Consider the following 20,209-nt stretch of genomic DNA (forward strand, 5'->3'; position numbering starts at 1 on the left):
CATTACGTTTAAGTTTCAGGGTGCATACTGTCTTTGCTCAATGATGTTCTTTAAAAATTTTCGGTTTGCTAATCAACATGGTTTATCTACATTTGTTTTGATTCATTGAGAATCTATATATTTAGTGTTAAACTTGTTAAGTTCATACCTAGTATTTTATAGTTTTGTTACTGTTACGAATGGCATTTGTTTTTACCATTTGAATTTCATACTGGTTTTGCTGGAATAAAGAGAAGCTATTGCTTATAGGTGAATCCCTGGATTTTCTAGATTTACAACCATCATCTTCAAATGAAGATCATGTTTTCGAGTGTCATGTACATGTTTTGTTTCTTTGTCTTATTGCATTAGTGTGAAGCTTAAAAACAATGTAGATAAAATAATCATGCCTGTTGACATGCTTGTTTCGTTCGGTGTCTAGTATTTCACTGTTTAATAGATGCTTGCTTTGAGTTATGGTAAATTATCTTTGTTGTATATGTATCATTTTTTTATTTAAAGCAAAAAACAGCTTAATTTTACGAAATGCTCTTTTCTCTTTTTTATTTGTTGATAAATTAGGTTGATTTTTCTAATGTTTTAGTTGAGTTCTGTTGGTTTCTAATGTGGCTGGATTGAACTCCTTTTGATCATGTGTTACTGCTCCATTGAAGCACTGATACCAGTTATGTCAGACAAAGATTATGCTGCAAAATGAATTGGAAAGCTTTCCATCTTTGCTCTGGGATAATTTAACCCAGGAAGTACTGTTCTTTTCATATCAGAGTTCAACTGTGAAACCGTTTACCTTTTTAAAGGTAGATCTTTGGCAGTCTTTCTGACTTCTGTGATCATTAGTATATTCAGGTTTTTCTGCTTCCTGAGTCAATTTAGAAAGTTTGTATTCTGCTAGAAAATAATCCATATCCTCTAAATTTCCTAAAAATTGCCATAGAATTGCACGTATAATATTTCTTGACAGTTGTCTTAATCTTCTAAATATCCTTTATATTGCCTTTTTTATTCAAATAAATACTTTTGGTTTAGTACTTTATGTGCCTTAGGCTAGCCAAAAAGGGCATATATTTCATTGATATTTTCAAAGAGCTACTTTAGACTTGTAGATAAAGGTACTAACATGACTAACTTTATACTAACTTTGTACTAACTTATTAATAAGTACAAATTAAAGCTGCTTCACTTTTTTCCAGTCTTTCCATTTTAATAAAGGTATTTTAGAAATAGAAATACTTTTCTTATAAGAGGGTTAGTTGTAATTGAGGTTTTAATGTAAAATGTTCTTTTTGTTATTTTCTAGATAACTTCTCATTTCAGTTTTTAATCTGCTTGACTCAGAGGTTAACTAAAAAAAAAACAAAAAACAGCCTTTTTTTTTTCCTTTAATGTTTATTTTTGAGAGAGAGAGAGAGAGAGAGAAACAGAGGTTCTGAAGCAGGCTCTGTTTATGCCAGCAGCGAGCCTGATGTGAGGCTCAATCTCACGAACTGTGAAATCATGACCTCAGCTGAAGTCAGACGCTCAACAGACTGAGCCACCCAGGTGCCCCTAAAAAAAAAAAAAAAAAAGCCTTCTTAATTTCAAAGATGCCTTTTTTGGAGGAAGGGATATGTGTAATGAGCAGTCATTTTGATCTTGATATTAGAGAATGCTGGTTATAATATCTATGTTATTAAAATTTATTCATGTTTTCTTTGTGGCCGAGCACATTGTCAAGCTCTATAAATTGCGAATGTATGAGAAGCATGTATGTCATGTAGAGTAAAAAGTTTACATGTTGTTTCTTTTAAATGTTTATCTTGAAAGAGCATGCATGCAAGCAGGGCAGGGGCAGAGACGGAGACAGACAATCTCATGCAGGCTCTGGGCTGTTAGTGCAGAGCCCCCATGCAGGGCTTGAACCCATGAACCACGAGATCATGACCTGAGCCAAAATCAAGAGTCCAATGCTTAAATGACTGAGACAGCCAGGCACCTCTACTTGTTATTTTTTTAATTGCATATGTATGTATGTACCTAGAATAAATTGAGGTTGATTGCATTATTGAACTAGTCGGTTTCCTTGCTTATGTCTGGTCTATATCGTCTGACAGATTTAGGAAGAAGTTTGTTACAATATACCCTCTATGGCTGTAATTTTATCAATTTTTTATTTTATTTACAGTGTCTAGTTCCTTTTGGTGATATTTGCCTTGGCTAGCTGTATATATTTCATAGCTATATTATTTGCCTACATATTTATGATGTATTTTCCTTTTGGATTGGATCTTTTTGTATTATATACTTCTCTCTTCTACTTTACCTAATAATCTGGTTTATCTGATAATATTTTGACTACTGCTTATCAAAAATTATGAAGGGCCTGAGATTTTCCTCTTTCTGCAAGCTGACAAGTTAGCCTGCTACAGTTTCATGGATTCTGGCAGAAACCGGAATCAAAGGACTTTCATTATTATTACTCACAGCAATAGCCAAGATATCAGCGTTTTCTTGTGCCACTTCCTCCAGCCCCAGTTCTCTGTGAGAAGAGCCAGGTGATATCTGCACGTTCATTGAGTTGCTTTGCAGAAGAGGAACCCTGAGCATGGTTAGGGAACCCAAATCTTTTATTGTGGGAAATAAGCAGATCTACTCTTGGCTCTGGAGAGGACACTGCATCTGTCTTCCAAGGCTGTTTGCTGTACAAAGATCATTGAAAAGACAGTCCAAAACATGTTGAAACGTGAAAGACCTATGGAAAATCATCTCCCAACAGTTTTTTTATTTGCATTTGCCTGCTATCTTTTTGCTCATCCCTCTCGTAATTGATTTTAATTTTGTGTTTGAATAGATAACATGTTTGCAGTGGTTCCAAAGCAAAGAGATGCAAAGGATATCCAGTGAAGTCCCTCTCTCACCTCAGTCCCTTATTCACCCTTTCCAGAGGCAGCCAATGCTGTCAGTTCTTGGGATCGGTTCTTGTGATTGCACATGCAAATATATATACACATATTCTGCCCCCAAACTTTTTACATGGTGATATGCTGTAGACGGTTCTGAACCTTAGGGGTTTTTTCATAATACAGTATATCCTGGAAATTATTCCAAACGAGCATTGTTCTTTGTAATTACCTTACATTTTATAGATGGGTGAGTCACAATTTATTAGCCCATTGTTAATGGATGTTAAATTGTTCCTGGTATTTTGTATGTGTATGAGTAGGTATATGGGATACAGTCCTGGAAGCCTTGCTTGGTCAGGGATGTATGTGAATTTGTTATTTCTGATAATATTTCTTGTAATTTAAAAAAAAATTTTAATGTTTATTTTATTTTAGAGAGAGACAGAGCACCAGTAGGGGAGGGACGGGGGGGGAGAGAGAGAGAGAGAGAGAGAGAGAGAGAGAGGGAGGGAGGGAGGGAGACGCAGAATCTGAAGCAGGCTCCAAGCTGACAGCACAGAACCCTATGCGGGGCTCAGACGCACAAACCACAAGATCATGACCTGAACTGAAGTCGGTGCTTAACTGACTGAGCCACCCATTTCTGATAATACTTCTAGTTTAGTAATACTAGTTTAGTAATACTTCTAGCTCTAATAATACTGAGTGTCCCTATTTCTGATAATACTTCTAGTTTTACCTTTAGTGTAGAGCTGGAGTGATTTTGCTAGTATTTTATTTAGGATTTTTGCAAAAATGAGGTTGGACCAGTTTAAGGGTAGTCTTTTTTGAGTCTTAGAATCAATGTAATGCTTGCTTCAGAAGAAATAATTCAGATTTCCTTTTTCTGTGTTCTGCAGCTGTATAAATAGCATTGAGACCATCTGAACTTCAAAGGTTTGGTGTAACTCCCTATGGAAGTGTCTGGGCCTCATGCTCTTTGAGGATCACTCTTAGACAGCTGTCTCTGATTTCTACAGAAATTGATCTATTTGGATTTCTGTCTTTCCCTCCTGAAAGTTACATATTTCATTGCTGCATATTGTTACTAGCAAATTTAGTCTCTTACGGATTTTTAGTTTTCTGCCCAAATGTGATTGTTTTCCCATTTTTTTCTTAACTTCTGTATCTGTGTTTACTCTTTCACCCTTTTTATTATTGCCCTTAGATTCCTTTGGGTCTTTTTTATTTCCTGTTTTAAAACTTTTTCGGGGTGCCTGGGTGGCTCAGTCGGTTGAGCCTCCGACTTCAGCTCAGGTCATGATCTCACAGTTCGTGGGTTCGAGCCCCACATCAGGCTCTGTGCTGACCGCTTGCTCAGAGCCTGGAGCCTGCTTCGGATTCTGTGTCTCCTTCTCTCTCCGCCCCTCCCCCACTCACGCTTTGTCTTGCTCTGTTTCTCAAAAATAAATAAATGTAAAAAAAAAAACCAAAAAAACAAAATCTTTTTCCTGTTCTTAGGCTTTTTAAAATCTTATTTCTTCTGGTTTCCTTAGATGTGCTTGTCCTTGTCTGTTGTATTGGGAGTATTCATTTCTTCCATCCTGTCTGCCTTCCTTCCCTTCCTTTTTCAGCATAAATATGCAAGGGTATGAGTTTTTCTCTGATATTTTAGCTCTGTTCCATAGATTCTTTTTATTCACTGTTTATTTATCACTGTTACTTTCTTTTTTTTTTTTTTTAATGTTTTTTTATTTTTGAGAGAGACAGAGATAGAATGCGAGTGGGTTAGGGGCAGAGAGAGAGGGAGACACAGAAGCAGAAGCAGGCTCTAGGCTCTGAGCTGTCAGCACAGAGCCCGATGCAGGGCTAAAAATCACAAACCGTGAGATCATGACCTGAGCCGAAGTCAGACGCTCAACTGACTGAGCCACCCAGGCGCCCCTATCACTGTTACTTTCTTGTTGTTTAGATATTTTGTCTTTTGGGGGCTCTCTTCTTTAAGTTAAAAGTTATGTGAGAGTCTTTTAAAATTCCCAGGTGTTAGGTGCCTTTTCCCTCCGGTTTTGCTGTTTTCTGGTTTTGCTGTATTGTGATCAGACGATGTTACCTGTACTATTTCTGTATTTTAATTTACTAAGTTTTTCTTTGTGGTTTACTATGTGGTCATTTTGGCAAATGTTCCATATTCGTGTTCAATTTAAAAAGTCTTTTATATCCGTCTTGTTTTTCAATTGATTTGTCATGGGCTGAGGTGAATTAAAGTTTCCTTCTGTTGATGTTTCTATTTTTCTTTATTTTGTCTATCATTTTTTGCTTCATAGATGCTGTTATTAGATGCTATCATTTGTTATAATTACTATATACCTTAGGTACAAATTGCATCTTTTATTTTTTTTTTTCAACTTTTTTTAATTTATTTTTGGGACAGAGAGAGACAGAGCATGAACGGGGGAGGGGCAGAGAGAGAGGGAGACACAGAATCGGAAACAGGCTCCAGGCTCTGAGCCATCAGCCCAGAGCCCGACACGGGGCTCGAACTCACGGACCGCGAGATCGTGACCTGGCTGAAGTCGGATGCTTAACCGACTACGCCACCCAGGCGCCCCCCCCCCTTTTTTTTTTTTTTTTTTTGCATCTTTTAGTATTTAAAGGGTCCTGTGTCTCCTTTAATGCTTTTTGGACTATATAACTTTGTCTGATATTAAAAGTATAATAATAATTTTTCTTTTGTTTCTATTTGCCTGATAAGTGTTTTTTCTTCCTTTTATTTTCATCTTTCATCTTTTTGTTTCAGATACACTTCTTGTGTACAAAACAAGGTTAAGTTTATTTGGGATCTGGTCTAATCTTTTTTTTTTTTTTTTATAACTATATTGGGTTAGTCCATTTACATTTAGTAATATAGCTAGTTTTAATTCCGTCATTATACTTCCTGTTTTTATAGCTTTTTAAAAACATTCCACCAAGTGGCCAGTTTTTCTTTGCTCCATGTTTCTTCTTTTAATTGAGAACAACTGCATTTCTTATTTTAGAGCTTTTTAGTTCATAAATGTAACTATATAATAACCTTGATGCTCCTATTTTTATACTCTGTTAATTTATTTCTTTAAAAAAATTTTTTTTAATGTTTGTTTATTTTTGAGAGAGAGACAGAGCACGAGCAGGGGAGGGGCAGAGAGAGAGGGAGACACAGAATCTGAAGCAGGCTCCAGGTTCCAAGCTGTCAGCACAGAGCCCATCGTGGCGCTTGAACCCACAAACTGTGAGATCATGACCTGAGCCAAAGTCAGATGCCTAACCGACTGAGCCACCCAGGCACCCCTCTGTTAATTTGTTTCTATGAGCAATGATGAAATATGATGAATGAAACAATAAAAGTTCTTCTATATCCTAATTTTGGTTATTAAATTATCTCGTTTACTCATATAGTATTAAACATATTTATTTATACTTATGTTATTTGCTTTGTCAGCTTTAAATGATACTTGACACCCAGTTATTAAAGGTAATAATTAGCTCTTTTAACTTTATTTAGATATTGTTTATATATTATCTTAGAATGATTCCCACATTTGTTTTTGAACTTACATTTAAGCAGATTCAATTCTCCCTGCCAGTCATTTTGCTTGGATTTTTCTAGGCATCTCTTGGTTAGGTGAAGTTCATCCTCATGTAAATCTTTTAAAAGGGCTCATGGGAAATGGTTCCCTACACTTCTTGCTTAGGTCTGAAATCTTTGGGTTACACTTTCTTTACTGGAGGATATTATAAGTGTTCCTCCAGCCGTCGTGTAAAATGCTGCTCCAAAGAAGTCTGACATCAGCCAGATTTCCCTTCCTTTTAGAATTGACAGTCTTTCTTGCCAGGGTACTCAAAGAACTTTTATTTTATTTATTTATTTATTTTTTTAACGTTTATTTATTTTTGAGAGACAGAGCATGAGCGGGGAAGAGAGAGGGAGACACAGAATCTGAAGCAGGCTCCAGGCTCCAAGCCGTCAGCACAGAGCCCGACGCAGGGCTCGAACTCACGAACCGTGAGATCATGACCCGAGCCGAAGTCGAACGCTCAACCAACTGAGCCACCCAGGCGCCCTAAGAACTTTTATTTTTTATGACCAGTATCTGCTGTAGGATATACTTTAAATAGTATTGGGTTTTCATGGCTAATTTTTCTCGAGGACTCCATGTGTCCTTCAAATATGCAGCTCTAGTTATATTTTCATTTTCGTAATGTTTTCTTGCATTTTACTTTTGGCTGTAGATAGCAGTTGGAGCTCTTGTTTTCAATAGAAAGATACCTTTTTTGTCCCCTTCAATTCTTAATAGTTTCTTCATTTCCAGCTTATTTTTCTGGTTTCTAACTCCTTCTGTCCCTGTGATTTCAGGAATTTTTCTTTGTGCTTCTTATTAGTTTCCACCTCATTTTCATTTTATAAGTTGTTTTTCCCCTTCTTTTTCATCTTCATTCCTGCGCTGTAATATCTTTGCATGTGTTCTAGGATAGTTACTTCTCTGTGTTTTTGTTTGTTTGTCTGAATTCATGGCAAATAAATTCATGTTGAGGCTGGATAGTAGCTATATGATGTTCGGTTACACTATCCAATGCACATATTTTATAAAGCTGGCGAATTTGGTGTTGTTCCGTCACTTATGTTGTATTATTTACTTTATTCCTGCCCAACCTTCCCTTAATTAATGAAGTTGCTTTCCCTTCCCTCCAAGTTAATTAACAACTTTTACTCTGCATCTTGTTTTTCCTATGATAACCTTACTCTAATATGTATCTTTGAACCCTATATGTATCTTTGAACATATATTTCTATTTCATTCTATCAAAATTCAGGGTTTTCTTTGTGCTTTCTGCCATTCTTGTTCACTTTCGTCTCCCCGACTTCTCTCCCGCGTATCTCCCAACTCCTAGATGTTGTGAAATAGAGTTTACATTCTGCATCATTAAGTTTACACTAGTGAAACACTGTTTTTATTTCAAAAACCTACAGTTACATTACAGTTTCAGTCACAGTATTCTCTATTTAAATTTTACTTATACATGTTTAATTCCCACTGCTGTTTTTTATACTCTGTTTTTTTCTATTTGAAATTTTTGTGGGGTTTTTTTTTTGGGGGGGGTTCTTGGTTTTTTAATGTTCTTTTGTTAGAAGCATTTCCATGAATAATTTCCTTAGATACCTTTCATGGATTATTCACTTAATGAGTATAATAACATTTGGATGCCCAAATGTTTTTGGTTTGCCCTCCCACAGAATAACTATCTTTGCTGAATATAGGATATTGTTATTTCAGTTGTTTTGTTTGTTTTTTAAGTATATAAAATTGTTCTGTGCTGTGACTACCAGTATTCTAGATGAGAAGTCTGGCTAACTCATTTTTTTAATTTTAAGGTTTCCTGTTCTTTATATTTGGAAGCTTACGGGTTGATTTTGTGTTTTGAAGGTTGGAAATTGTATTTTTTTTCCCCCAGGATGCATCGATTTTAGTATTTTTCAATCTTACTCCCATCTCTAATCAATCCTGCTTAAAACTTCATGAACCCTTTCAGTTTAAAACTCATTTAGTCAGCTTGGAGTTTATTTTCTTCTAGTATTTCTTTGATTAGTATTTCTTTCTGTGTTCCTTTTTCTCTTTCTGTAATTTCTCTTTTTGAAAAGTGTTTTTTGTTTGTGTGTTTGTTTTTACTTAAGTAATCTCCACATGCAATGAGGGGCTTGAACTCACAACCCTGAGATCAAGAGTCGCATGCTCCTCTGAGTGAGCCAGCCAGGGGCTCCTCTTTCTGTGATCTCTGGAATTTCAGTAGTAGAGCTGGATTTGTCCTCTGTGTCATATGTTTTCATTCATGACATGTTGGGGCTTTTTTGGAATGACGTGATATGAATTCTAGATTGCTAATAAAGTCGTTTGATGTTTCTTTTCCTCTTTCTCTGAAGTATTAACAAAACATGGGTTTTGGTTCTAGCAACTTATAAAGTGGTTGTCCCTCCATCCCTTCCTTGCTTCCTTCCATTCATTCTTTCTGACACTGCAGTAAGCGTCTGTTTCAGTTCTTGGGCTCGTTCACCTTCATTCACATTACTGTGTGTACTTAGTTAGCTATGACCCTTCTCTGTTACATCACGTTAGCTGTTGTAGAATCTCTCGACACACATGTAGATCTTAGCGTTACTTTCTTCTCTGATAGAAGAAGAGCTTAGTGATCATTAACTTGACACACTAAGCCCTTTTTGTTGGAAGGTGTGAAGAAAGAAGTTGCCCTCTTCTTGGGTGTACAAGGAGAGTGTTATCCTTAGCCCAGCTCTGTGGCTTTTTTCTGGTTTCTCAGTGTTCAGGCAGCCTTGTTCCCTTGTCCATGTGAGAGTCACGCAGATACTGCTGACTGCCTGGGCAACTTAAGGATTGGTCGGTCAGCTTTGAGCAGATCTGCTGAAAGGAAATAGACCTTCCAAAGCAGTGTGTTTTCCCCATCCTTAGAAAGATTTTTTTAAAAAACCCTTTTCATACTTGCTCTTTCTTGATTTTCATGTGACGCTGGGGCACTTTCATTACCTGAAGTTCAGATGAATCTAGGTTTAGATTCTCCATGATCTGTCAGGTAGTCACCGTTATTTTAGTAATTTAGTAGCAGGATAAGAGGGGATCAAGAAAGAAGTCTGAGTTGTCAGTGTTTCACGACTGTTACTGTCACAGCTACTGGTTCACCCCTGCTTGCTGTCTCCAGATACTTTTGAGTTTCACACTCTGTTTTCTCAGGAGTGGACATTTTAAATAGCTTTCCTGTGCATACATACTTTTAATACTTTCCTCATATATACTAATAAACCTGTAAGTATTTGTTGGCAGACTCAGCATATGTCCAGTACTTTCTTGTTGATTGGCTGATAACCTCGTGGGTAAAGAATTGAGTACACTTAACAAAAAATAGATCTGAGCTCGTCTGAGTCACCAGACTGCAAACAAAGCCACTGAAGCAACAACTTCTGGGCTTTGGGGCGTTTTCTCTGTTCATTGGCTGTTTATTTGTCACTTGGTGTTTTCTCTAGTCTCCTGAGATCTTTTGCTTCATTAGTTATTCAAAAAAATGTTTATTGAGCACTTGCTGTGTACAAAACACTATGCTACTTGGTAGAGTAAGCAGAGCATAGAGGGTTTTCTGGCCTCATGGAATTGACTGCTTCTTTATTACAGAGATTACAGAGTACTGACTACATCTGACTACATTCTCAGAATGTAGACTCATTCAACTCTGTTTGGTTTACACAGTATCAAAGTGAGGTTTTTTTCAGTGAGTATTTTGAAAATGAGAAATTTCACCTAGAAACCTAAATTTGCAGCTGCCTTAAATATGTAATATCTGGCTACACTGGGCCCTCATTCCTACATGGCATTCTGCTATCATAGCAAGTGCCCCTTTAGATAGGACTGTATACATCAGTTTTAATCCGTAAAACTGAGGCCTACTTCATTTGGTATTTATTGTCAGAACTGTGCTGTTCTTTTTCTTACAAAATGATTAAAAAGATGAGCTACTTCTTGAATGTCTTCTTGCTATCCTTCAGGCATTTGAGTTTGTGACCTTTGTATAATATTTATTAGTCAGCCTGCTAATTATCTTACAGCTTCAGGAGGAAGCAGAAGGGAAAGGCACCATGGTTTAGCTTCAGTCAACAAAAGGAGTAGACAGACAGACACATTGTAATGCTCTTTCTCAAATTCATTCTAACAAAGAGATAGAATCATGGTTTATAAATCTAAAAAAAAGGGGAGGGCACCTGGGTGGCTCAGTCGATTAAGCATCCAACTCTTAATAATGGCTCGGGTCATGATCTCATGGTAGTGGGATCGAGCTGCACATGCTGAGCAGAAGCCTGCTTTGGATTCTCTCTCTCCCTCTCTGCCCCTCCCCCATGTACAAGTGCACGCGTGCTCTCTCTCAAAATAAGTAAACTTAAAAATCTGATGATAGTTCTGACATGTGTTTTTGCATGTTATAATACCATTTGAGTTGACATGTTTCAGTTTACTTCAATAATGCTGTAGTAAAATGGTGTTTATATTCAGTTAACGCTTAGTTAAAGCCTTGTAAGTATTTTCACATTCATTAGCTCTTTTGTTTTTAATCAAAATAAAATATCATATGAGATACAGGTATTATGACCTGCAATGTAGTTGAAGACAAACGAGGCTCAAAGAGGTTTGCACATTGTCCAAAGGTCAAGCCTGTTCTCTTTCCACGAGGCCGCCTTCCATTTGCATTGTCTCATTCGATCTTCACAACAGCCTTAAGAGACAGGTGGAACGGGTTTCATCATTTCTTAGATTGGAGAAAACAAACTCAGAGGAAGAGTCCTTTCTTGGCAGTTATCACATGGCTAGTGTTCAGAACATGCCTGCTACTATGAAGCTACACTGCTGGACGTTTAACAGGTCTCCTGTAATTCTTACCACTCCCCTGTGGGATAGGTATTGTTATTCTCATATTCCCCAATAAGTTGACGAGTTGGAACTTGAACCTAGAACTGTCTATAAGCAACACTGGGTTTTTTTTGTTTTGTTTTTGGTTTTTGGTGGTTTTTTTGTTGTTGTTTTGTTTTGCTGCGTCATATTACACAGCTTGCTTGACTCCTTTTTATTGCCATTAAGAGCCTATATTTTAGAAGTACACAGTGGTAAATTAAGCTTGAAAATCAGCTTTTTGTATTTTTAGGACAGGTGTTTTCTCTGTGCAGTGTAATTCAAAATAAAAGTGGACCAAACTTAAGTTTAGTTCAAAGTATATTCTGTTTTTGTATATATTCAGCTGTTTTAAAATAATTCTCTTGCTCTTTAATGGGCATAACTTATTTAGGAAAGTACTTGTTTAGCGTTTAGCAAATCAGTGTATTGGTTGTGAATTTTGGTTTATTGTTGATTTGTGACAGAGAGGGGCATAGGAAAGTTACCTTGATTTGAAAATTGGGGAACAATTTGGTAACCTAACAATTACTTAAGTTGACTTGTGTGACTTTTGGCAGCTTGTTACATACCTAATTTTATATAATACCCAACCCTAGCTAGCCTTTTAAAGTAAGTTAAGAACAAAAGGCCCAAGAAAGCTAAATCTATTGAATATTGAGTTTATGTTCCATTTGTATATTTTACCCTTCAGAGTTTGGGTTCCATTTTATTTTACTTACGTTTTCTTGGAGAAGGCACCAAATGTCTATTTCCAAAAATATTCCCAAGAATACACATTTTCCCTTAAAAGTCATCAGAAGAGTCACAAGTTCCATCTACCCACTTCTAAAGAACTAGTCTTAATATTAAATTGTTTCTAACAGTGCAGATGAAAAGTAGCTAAATGCTTAGTCAATTCTCCGTAATATTTAAAGAAAGCATTGATGCGGTAATTGTCAGTGGCACTGTGGCAGAGGAAGCCAGTAATTTCAAGCTGAATGAGAGTGAGTGTCTAAAAAGGATAAAAGCATAGGCTGACCATGGACTTTGAGTTTTAGTCACTTTAATAAAGGTCATTCCTATGTTTTTATTTACATATTTGTCTCATAGTGAAAATGGCAATTTCCCTAAGTATCATCTCTAGTTCCTCTTATGATATTTGAGTACAGTAATAGCTCACGGATCTATAATCTAGAATATTAATGTTAACTTCTTCTCTTAAGTCCATTAGAGATAAATTTATATCTGAAAGTATTTATTAATAAACCTTGTGAGTCCCTGTTTTTCATTCTTTGAGTAATTGCTTCTTACTAATGTTGTGAATTTTTTTAATTCTTGATTTTTCTAGGGATTATTTCACATTTCAGCTGCTTTTGTTTTCTACTGCTATCATTGAGGGTTCAAGAACAAAAAATAAGTCTTCAGGTAAAATGCCTGATCCATAATAGTGCTTGGCATTGTATTTTGCTGAAAAGGTCATATAGCTGTTTGGATGCTTGATCTGAAAATACAGTTGTGATGACTATGAAATTTCCGCATGGAGTTTTCTTGGCTGCCTCTAACAGAGTTGGTCTCACTTGTTCGTTCGTTCATTCTTTTTCTTTCTTTCTCTCTTTCTTCCTCTCTTTTTCTCTCTTTCTTAATTTCCAAAAGGATTTTGGCTGTCTGCTTTTTTTCGTGTTGTCTTGATCTGCAATAACTATGGCTATGTGCTTGTATCTGCTAAATATTTTAATTTTGCATTTTTGGCTGCTTGAAATTTAAGTAATGGGCGATGCAAATTAAGAGCTTGAGGCTATAAGTGAAAGAGTAATCTACAGAAGTTTTTAATTAGCTTATAAATGTATGTTCTTTACCTATTAAATATTTTCAGGTTTGGTATTTTACTAACATTAAAATTTAAAATTTAGTTTCTCAGTCAGTTGCACTGACCACATTTCAAGTGTTACTTTCAGGCCATATGTGGCTAGTAGCTACCAGACAGCACAGATAAAGGACTGTTTCTGTCATCATAGAAAGTTCTAATTGGACAGGACTATTTTCCTGTCCAATAGAAGCAGATAAGCAGTAAATTGTAAGCTCATTTCTGATGATACCAGTTTTTAGAGCAGTTTGATAACTCCAGAAGCTCAAGCATGTGATCAGTCTTGAGCATACATCCTCTAAGTTAATGTGCCATCTCGATCTTGAGTATTTCATACTTAAAGTTGTCTGAAATAGTTCATTTGCTTCACTATTCTATTTTAAAGTGAAATTACTTCTTGTAACAAAATTCATGTAGTAAACAGCCCACCGACTTAGCCTAATTTTTGAGTCCTGACCCCAGAACTTACTTAGGTTAGTAACTTCTGGTAAGTTACTTCTTTGAGCCTCAATTTCCATATCTATAAAGTGAAGGTAACATTAGTTACCTCATAGGATTAATAAATAATATTAACTATATGTAAAGATATGTCACAGAGTGGACATTTATAATACTTTTAAATATAGAATGAAGCCAAAACATTTAAAAATTAAGTGATGTTGCTTGCATGAATTTGTGTTCCAAGCCTTGAAATTTACAATAGGTCTCTGGAAATGGTTAGGTCGAGTGTCCTATAGAAGTTTCTGGTGGCCATGGGATTATTTATGACATCATGTAAAGTTAAAACAACTAGAATACCAGAGCGAGGAGAAAAAGAGATAGAAAAGTGAGCCACTTTGTTTTTGGAGAAGTTCATAAAGTATTTTCTGATAACAATGGCAATAAAAATGAATTTTTTGTATAATGTTTTCATAACTTACAAAGTTTTTCACATAATTCTTTAAAATTTCATGTCCATACTATTTTAAGTATCTTTATTGTATTAATATTAGGGGAAAAAAAGAATAAAAAGAAAACTCAAAGATGGCCAATATTTTGGAGCTTATATAGCTAACTGTGAGGATGGATATTCATATTAGGTTTTCAACTTTTAATCTCACACTCTTTCTTCTTCAGCATGCGTGTTCCATTATTAGCAGTTGTGTTTCTGAGGCAGGGGTGTATTTCAGAATCTCTAGGGATGGAGCCCGGGTATATGTAATTTATTTTCTCCTGTGTTGAGACAGAATGCATACCCAAGTGATTCTGGTGCCCACCTCTGGTTAGAAATCATTGGTCTCTTCCTGGCTGAATTCTTCTTTCCTGTATCAGTACACCTAAATTCTTGCATCATATGAATAAGAGAGAAGAATTAGCGTGATAAGCAATACACTGGTTTAACTTTCAGTGTTCCAAATGTTTAAGTAGGACACCCGCAACGATTGAAAAAGCAACACAGATTTACTTTCCTCTTCACTATCTTTAGTGCTTGTCCATTTGTCAGTGCTTGTGGAGAGCGGGAATCCAGACTAGCTCGCTGTGAAGTGAAATCTATTAGTGTTCCCTCCTCTGATAAGAACTTTGGCTAGTTAGTAGCCTGCCCTCAGTGTATTGCAGTTGTAAACTGTTGACTCCTTATTGCTTATAGGAGGAAAACATTTAAGAATGTTTTCAATTGACTGGCTAAAGATTTTTATCAGTCTTTTCCCAGCTGTCTTGAAGATGCTTCAGTATCCTGGATTTAGTGGTTTTTCCCAGCCGTATATAACTCTGAATGTTTCACAACTTTTCCTTTGAATGAGAGGACAGTGTCATAATGGAGAGGGAAAAGGGAATATCCTAGCAAACTCCCACATAGGCAAAAATAAATCATGTTGCATAGTGAATTTTAAAAATGAAAGACATTTTCGAACATAAAAACACAGATTTTTATGGGAAGTGGCATTTTCAAATTTGAAAATTAAGCATTTGCTATTTGAGACCATAAATAAAGTTTTTCAGTGAGTGAACTGTGTTTTGACTCAGAGTTGCTTATCAAAATGCAGTTGGATGGTGGCATTGTTAACATTAGCTTTTAACGTTTTCTGAGTAGAGATCATTTCACTAGAAGCTATTTACAGTGGATATTGGCTGCTTCTGCATTGAAATTTGCTTGGGATGTTCTTGTATATAGGTGTACCTTTCTTAACGTAGAAAATGAAGTTCTGATTATTTTTCATGACTGGGGCTTAGGGAGCTTATGATTAAATGGCTGACTTTAATATGGCAGTTTAGATTAAACTGAAATGATTTTCTTAACTTATTACCTGCAAAGCATAACATTATATTCTTTAAATAAATACCATTATGTTAATTATATGCAGATTATATTTGTGTTGTACTGTAAATAAATTCACTTAAAAACAGGATGAAACCAAGGCCTTCAAGGTATTAAAATTTTTCAACTCAAAGATTGATTTTTAAAAACCTATTGTAAGAATTGAGACTTGGTCGTAAGTCACCATAAAAGTGTTGTTAAGACAGCTGTTTTTCTGTGAACAATGCATTCAGAAGCTTGTACTTGATGGATTTCGAGTTCTTTTCACTTGGTATTGACAATCTGTTACCTAGTAGTGTATGGCAAAAATAAGGCAATACTTTTTCTTTATTTTTTAAAAGCTGGCCTGTCTTATTTTCTTAATTTAAGATAATTGAGATTATACGGTTCATATTTACTTAAATCTAGATGCAGTGTTAATGTATTCCAAAAGGTAGAAAACATGATACCATATTTCACCAATTCTAAGACACACTTCCTTTTCTTACTTTAACTGCCCTGGAAAATGAGACGTATCTTAAAATTGGTTTGTGTCGTTTCAATGGTGGTATTTTTTTTCTTACTTGCTCGTGTGTAAATGAATGGTACATGTTATAATCATTGATGTTTTAGGCTTGGTAAAAAGTGATCACTGATGTTTTGAAGTTTGTTGTAGAACTTAGACTCATTGTTACGATGCTGTATGTCTTTGTAGTGGAAGAAATCTATGCTGTGACTATACCATAATATGTGGAGTTACAGACCTTTACTAAGATCTCTTCCTGTTTCCTTCACATGCATTCATTGCTATCACCCTAGTGTCAAATGGCACAACTAAAACAATTTAGTAGTGAGTTTGGTGTACTTTATTCAAGAGAAAACAATGCATGGATTGAGGGACTATGGCACATCACAAGCACTGCCCAAGGTATTTTCTTACAGGATGTTGGAGGAGACAGCACTGAAACAGGGCACGACTGGCTAACAGGGTCCTCTTGCCTAGGGTAATGTAAGCTAGCTAAAGCCAAGTTGGAAGACTGACTGGTGTTAAGTTGCCTTGACAGTGAGGTGTTTTCCATAAGTGCAGGATGATGTAGGTTTAGATTTGTGACGTGGGTGGGGCCAACTGGAGTGGCCTCATTTTGTGTGTCCCAGTGTACCAATTAACAGTCACTAGTTAGGTTTTTTACATCACACTGGTTTCCTATCTGTGGAAAGCCAGCCAGAACAATAACAGCAAAATGGAGATCAAGCAAAGGAGGAAAGACTTGGGGTCAGGGTTGGGGTGTGTAGAGTGGAGGTAGGGATGGGACCTCCAGGGTGAAGAAGAGAAAAATGGGGATAGCACATTAGGGTGCATGTTAATGAGCAAGCAGCATTTTCTGTTTATCCAGCTTGACTTATCCTGGTCAGATCTCTGGTTGTGATATATTAGCTTGTGAACTACCCAGCAGTTAGCTAAAATCATCTCAGTCGTATCCCCTAGATTCTTCTTGCCAAGGCCTTTTTCTGCAGAAGTTGCCCTCTTACCCCCTCCAGCTTTAGGGGTAAATTATCTGCTGGTATAGACCCAATAAAGGTTGTGTTTCCTTCTAATGTGCTGTCTCAAAATGAATGACTAAATGGGGAACTACTTCTTATGGAAATGAATTTTTCTACAAGGAATGACTACAGATATATGCACAATTACATTCGCTGTTTTTTATAAGAGGTATGAGACTACCAAACAAATACTTGATTTTAGGAACTTTCCTACCTTGCTCTGTCGTTCAGCATTTAGAGATTGGTGTAGTCTTTTCTCTTTATCCTATTTTATTTTCATTTCTAAACACAGTGATTTGTTTCTTTGTGGTGTAAATGTATATTGCGTGTTCCTGCTTTACCTTTCCATCCTCTGCACTTGCTGGGTACACATTCTCCTGCGTTGAGCAGCCTCTCCATACTCTTCAGTAATGGTGGTTTCAGTTCTTCCTCACTTAAAAAGAGTTACAAAGAATTATCTGGCTAACATACTCTATTTTATGCAAGATCCTTTGAAAAATTAAGCTTTAACATTAATAAAATACTTAAATTTCCAGTATAAAACCTAAATTGAGGGTAACTTTTTTTCCAAAAGGAATTTTTGCTTTGTAAAGGGCTTTATTTACCGGTCGGGTGTTTTAAACACTCTGCAGGGCCCTCTGGAAGCCACTCTAATTGCTGCCTGATGTGGGCCTTGCATTGTCCCAGAAAAGGATTAAGAAGAATTGTTGCATGCCTGAATCCTCAGGTTTCCAAAAGTACCTTTCGGAATCTTTGGATCTTCTTGAGTTAAGCAGGCCTTTTAAAAGAAGTACCATATGCAGGGTGATTTCTTTAACTTAATCCAATTTTGCTATTTTAGAATTTTATAAGACACTCTTTTTTTTTTTTTTTGAAAGAGACAGGGACAGCGTGAGTGGGGGAGGGGCAGAGAGAGAGAGAAAGAGAGTCAATCCCAAGCAGGCTCTGCACTATCAGCACAGAGCCCGATGCGGAGCTCAGACTCCCGAAATCGTGAGATCATAGCCTGAGCCGAAACCAATAGTTGGACGCTTAACCAACTGAGCCACCCAAGTGCCCTGTTATTTTAGAATTTTAAAAATTATAATAGTAGTTTCATGTGTCTTCAGCCACATTACGCTCTAAGGTTTTTTGAACTATCTTAGGCAATAATTAATAATGATTAGTAAGAGAAGGAAAATGGATTCCAAATTGCAAATAACTGACTTGATGATAAAGTTTTATAGCAAAATCCTTTGCAAGTTAGAGGACTCTGTACTGTTCTTGCTTACTGAAATGCCTCAATGAAATGTAAATGGAAATAAGAGATGCCGTCTATAGGTAAAGGTAAATATTATTCACTGACTTATGAATAATGTGTCAAATATGGTTGCCAAGTTTTATGTATTTCGGACAAAATATGGCAGTCACCACTCTATAAATTAACGTTCCCATAATTCTTCTTTCAGTTTTATTGTCCTGAATTCATTTTTCTCTTTCCTCAGAGGATGTACTGAGTAAAGATGCTGGGGAATGTGCAATATGCCTTGAAGAATTGCAGCAGGGAGATACTATAGCACGACTGCCTTGTCTATGCATATATCATAAAGGGTAAGTTTATTTTTATGTTGACCAAGTTGATAGTAAAAAGATGCTTCTCGAAGTTTCAAACATTGTTGTTAGTGCTGAAAAGTTTTCTTAATTGAAACCCCCACCCATTTCTTAAAAAGTAACAGCCTTTGTTTCCTGCTAGAACTAAGATTTGAGCCCAAATATGTTTGTATTCAAAAATCTACCATTTGTTAAACGTTTACTGTTACCCAGGCATTGTCCGTAATGGCTTAGCCAGGCTAGCCCATGTACACCTTGTAATAATCTCATGTTAAAATCGAGGGAATAAGCCAAGGGACCATAGGAAATCTCCCCAATGCTATGGCTAGTAAATGGAAGAGCTGAGATTTTAGCCATGCCTATTTGACTCCCAACACCCATCTGGATTCTCATAAAAGATTCTTGGTTTCAGAGCAACACAGGAAAATTGGGGGTAGAAAATTATTTAAAGCAAACACAAAAATCTAGAAAACTATAACTTTCGAACAATAAAAGGAATAAGGTAGAATTTTATTTAAAGGTAGGGGGTGGAGAAAAGCATAGAGAGCACAATAAATTATACAAAATAAAGAGACAAGAATAAATGTACTATCAGCATAATTCTAAATGAAACAAACTCACCAGTGGAAAAGAGATTGAAAGATCAGGATATGCTGTTGATGAGTAACACTTAAATATAAGGATATAGAAAAATATGAAAGTGAGGGGATACAAAACTGTATCCAGGCAAGTATTAATTACAGGAAAACTGACAAAGCTAGAATAATAGCAGACAAAATAAATTTTGGCAAAAATATTATTAGTATGATATGATAAAAGTATATATAAAATTCAGTTTTTGGTGAACCTAAGAACAGAGTCTCAAGGTAAAATATTTATAGAACTGTCAGAAAAGAATTGACAAATATGTCATGATAATGGGAGATTTCAATACAGTTCTCATTGTGTCAAGCAGACACAAAATGAGTCAAAACCTAGAAGAATGTAGCAACAGAGTTAACAGGTTTGTCTGATGGATGTGTGTGTATCTGCACCCAGCAATTAGCATCTTTACTTTTCAGGCACTCATTACATATGCAGAAATTGATGGCATACTAGGCCATAAAGCAAGTTTGGCAAACTATGAAAAATTATACCATACAGAAAGCGGTTCTTTGGCCACTCTTAGATGTCAGTAATAAAAGATGAATTATCTTCACACATACTTTTAAGTAACTTGTGGATTAAAGAAGAAATCATAATGGAACTTAGAAACACTTGCAACTGGATAATAATGAAAAGTCTTGCCATTTTTCTAGAGTGATCCATGGAGAGCTTGTGTTAGAGTGGGGAAAAAAGACTGGAAATCATTAAACCCAATTCTTCCTTAAGAATTTAGAAAAATGAATTAACACTGAATAGAACAAGAAAATAATAAAGGTTAGAGAAGGAAAAAAAGGAAAAAAAAAATACACGCTAGAGGCCAGCAAAGCCAAAAGTTTGTTTTTTGAAGACTAATGAAATAGATAAGCCTCTGGCAGGATCATCTCTAGGAGGAAAAAATGAACGGTATAGGAATGACACATCAGACATAGTAGAAATAAAAAACAAATGGAAAAATCTGTGAGAAATTTATTTACTCTTC

At 36.1% G+C, this 20,209-nt stretch overlaps 1 protein-coding gene across 1 annotated transcript in view; it reads left to right on the forward strand.

Annotated features, from left to right (window-relative positions):
• Nucleotides 1-20,209, forward strand: part of ZNRF2 (zinc and ring finger 2) — a 102,104-nt gene that overhangs the window by 66,470 nt on the left and 15,425 nt on the right. Inside the window, exon 3 of the mRNA XM_047094852.1 lies at nucleotides 18,480-18,585. Within this exon, the coding sequence (XP_046950808.1) occupies nucleotides 18,480-18,585 (106 nt within the window). The remainder of the gene's footprint in view (nucleotides 1-18,479; nucleotides 18,586-20,209) is intronic.

This window comes from Lynx rufus, unplaced genomic scaffold (assembly GCF_022079265.1).
Source record: "Lynx rufus isolate CCGP_SWC_20201006 ecotype Redwood Valley unplaced genomic scaffold, mLynRuf1.p SCAF_4, whole genome shotgun sequence".
In the NCBI taxonomy this organism is placed as follows: domain Eukaryota; kingdom Metazoa; phylum Chordata; class Mammalia; order Carnivora; family Felidae; genus Lynx; species Lynx rufus.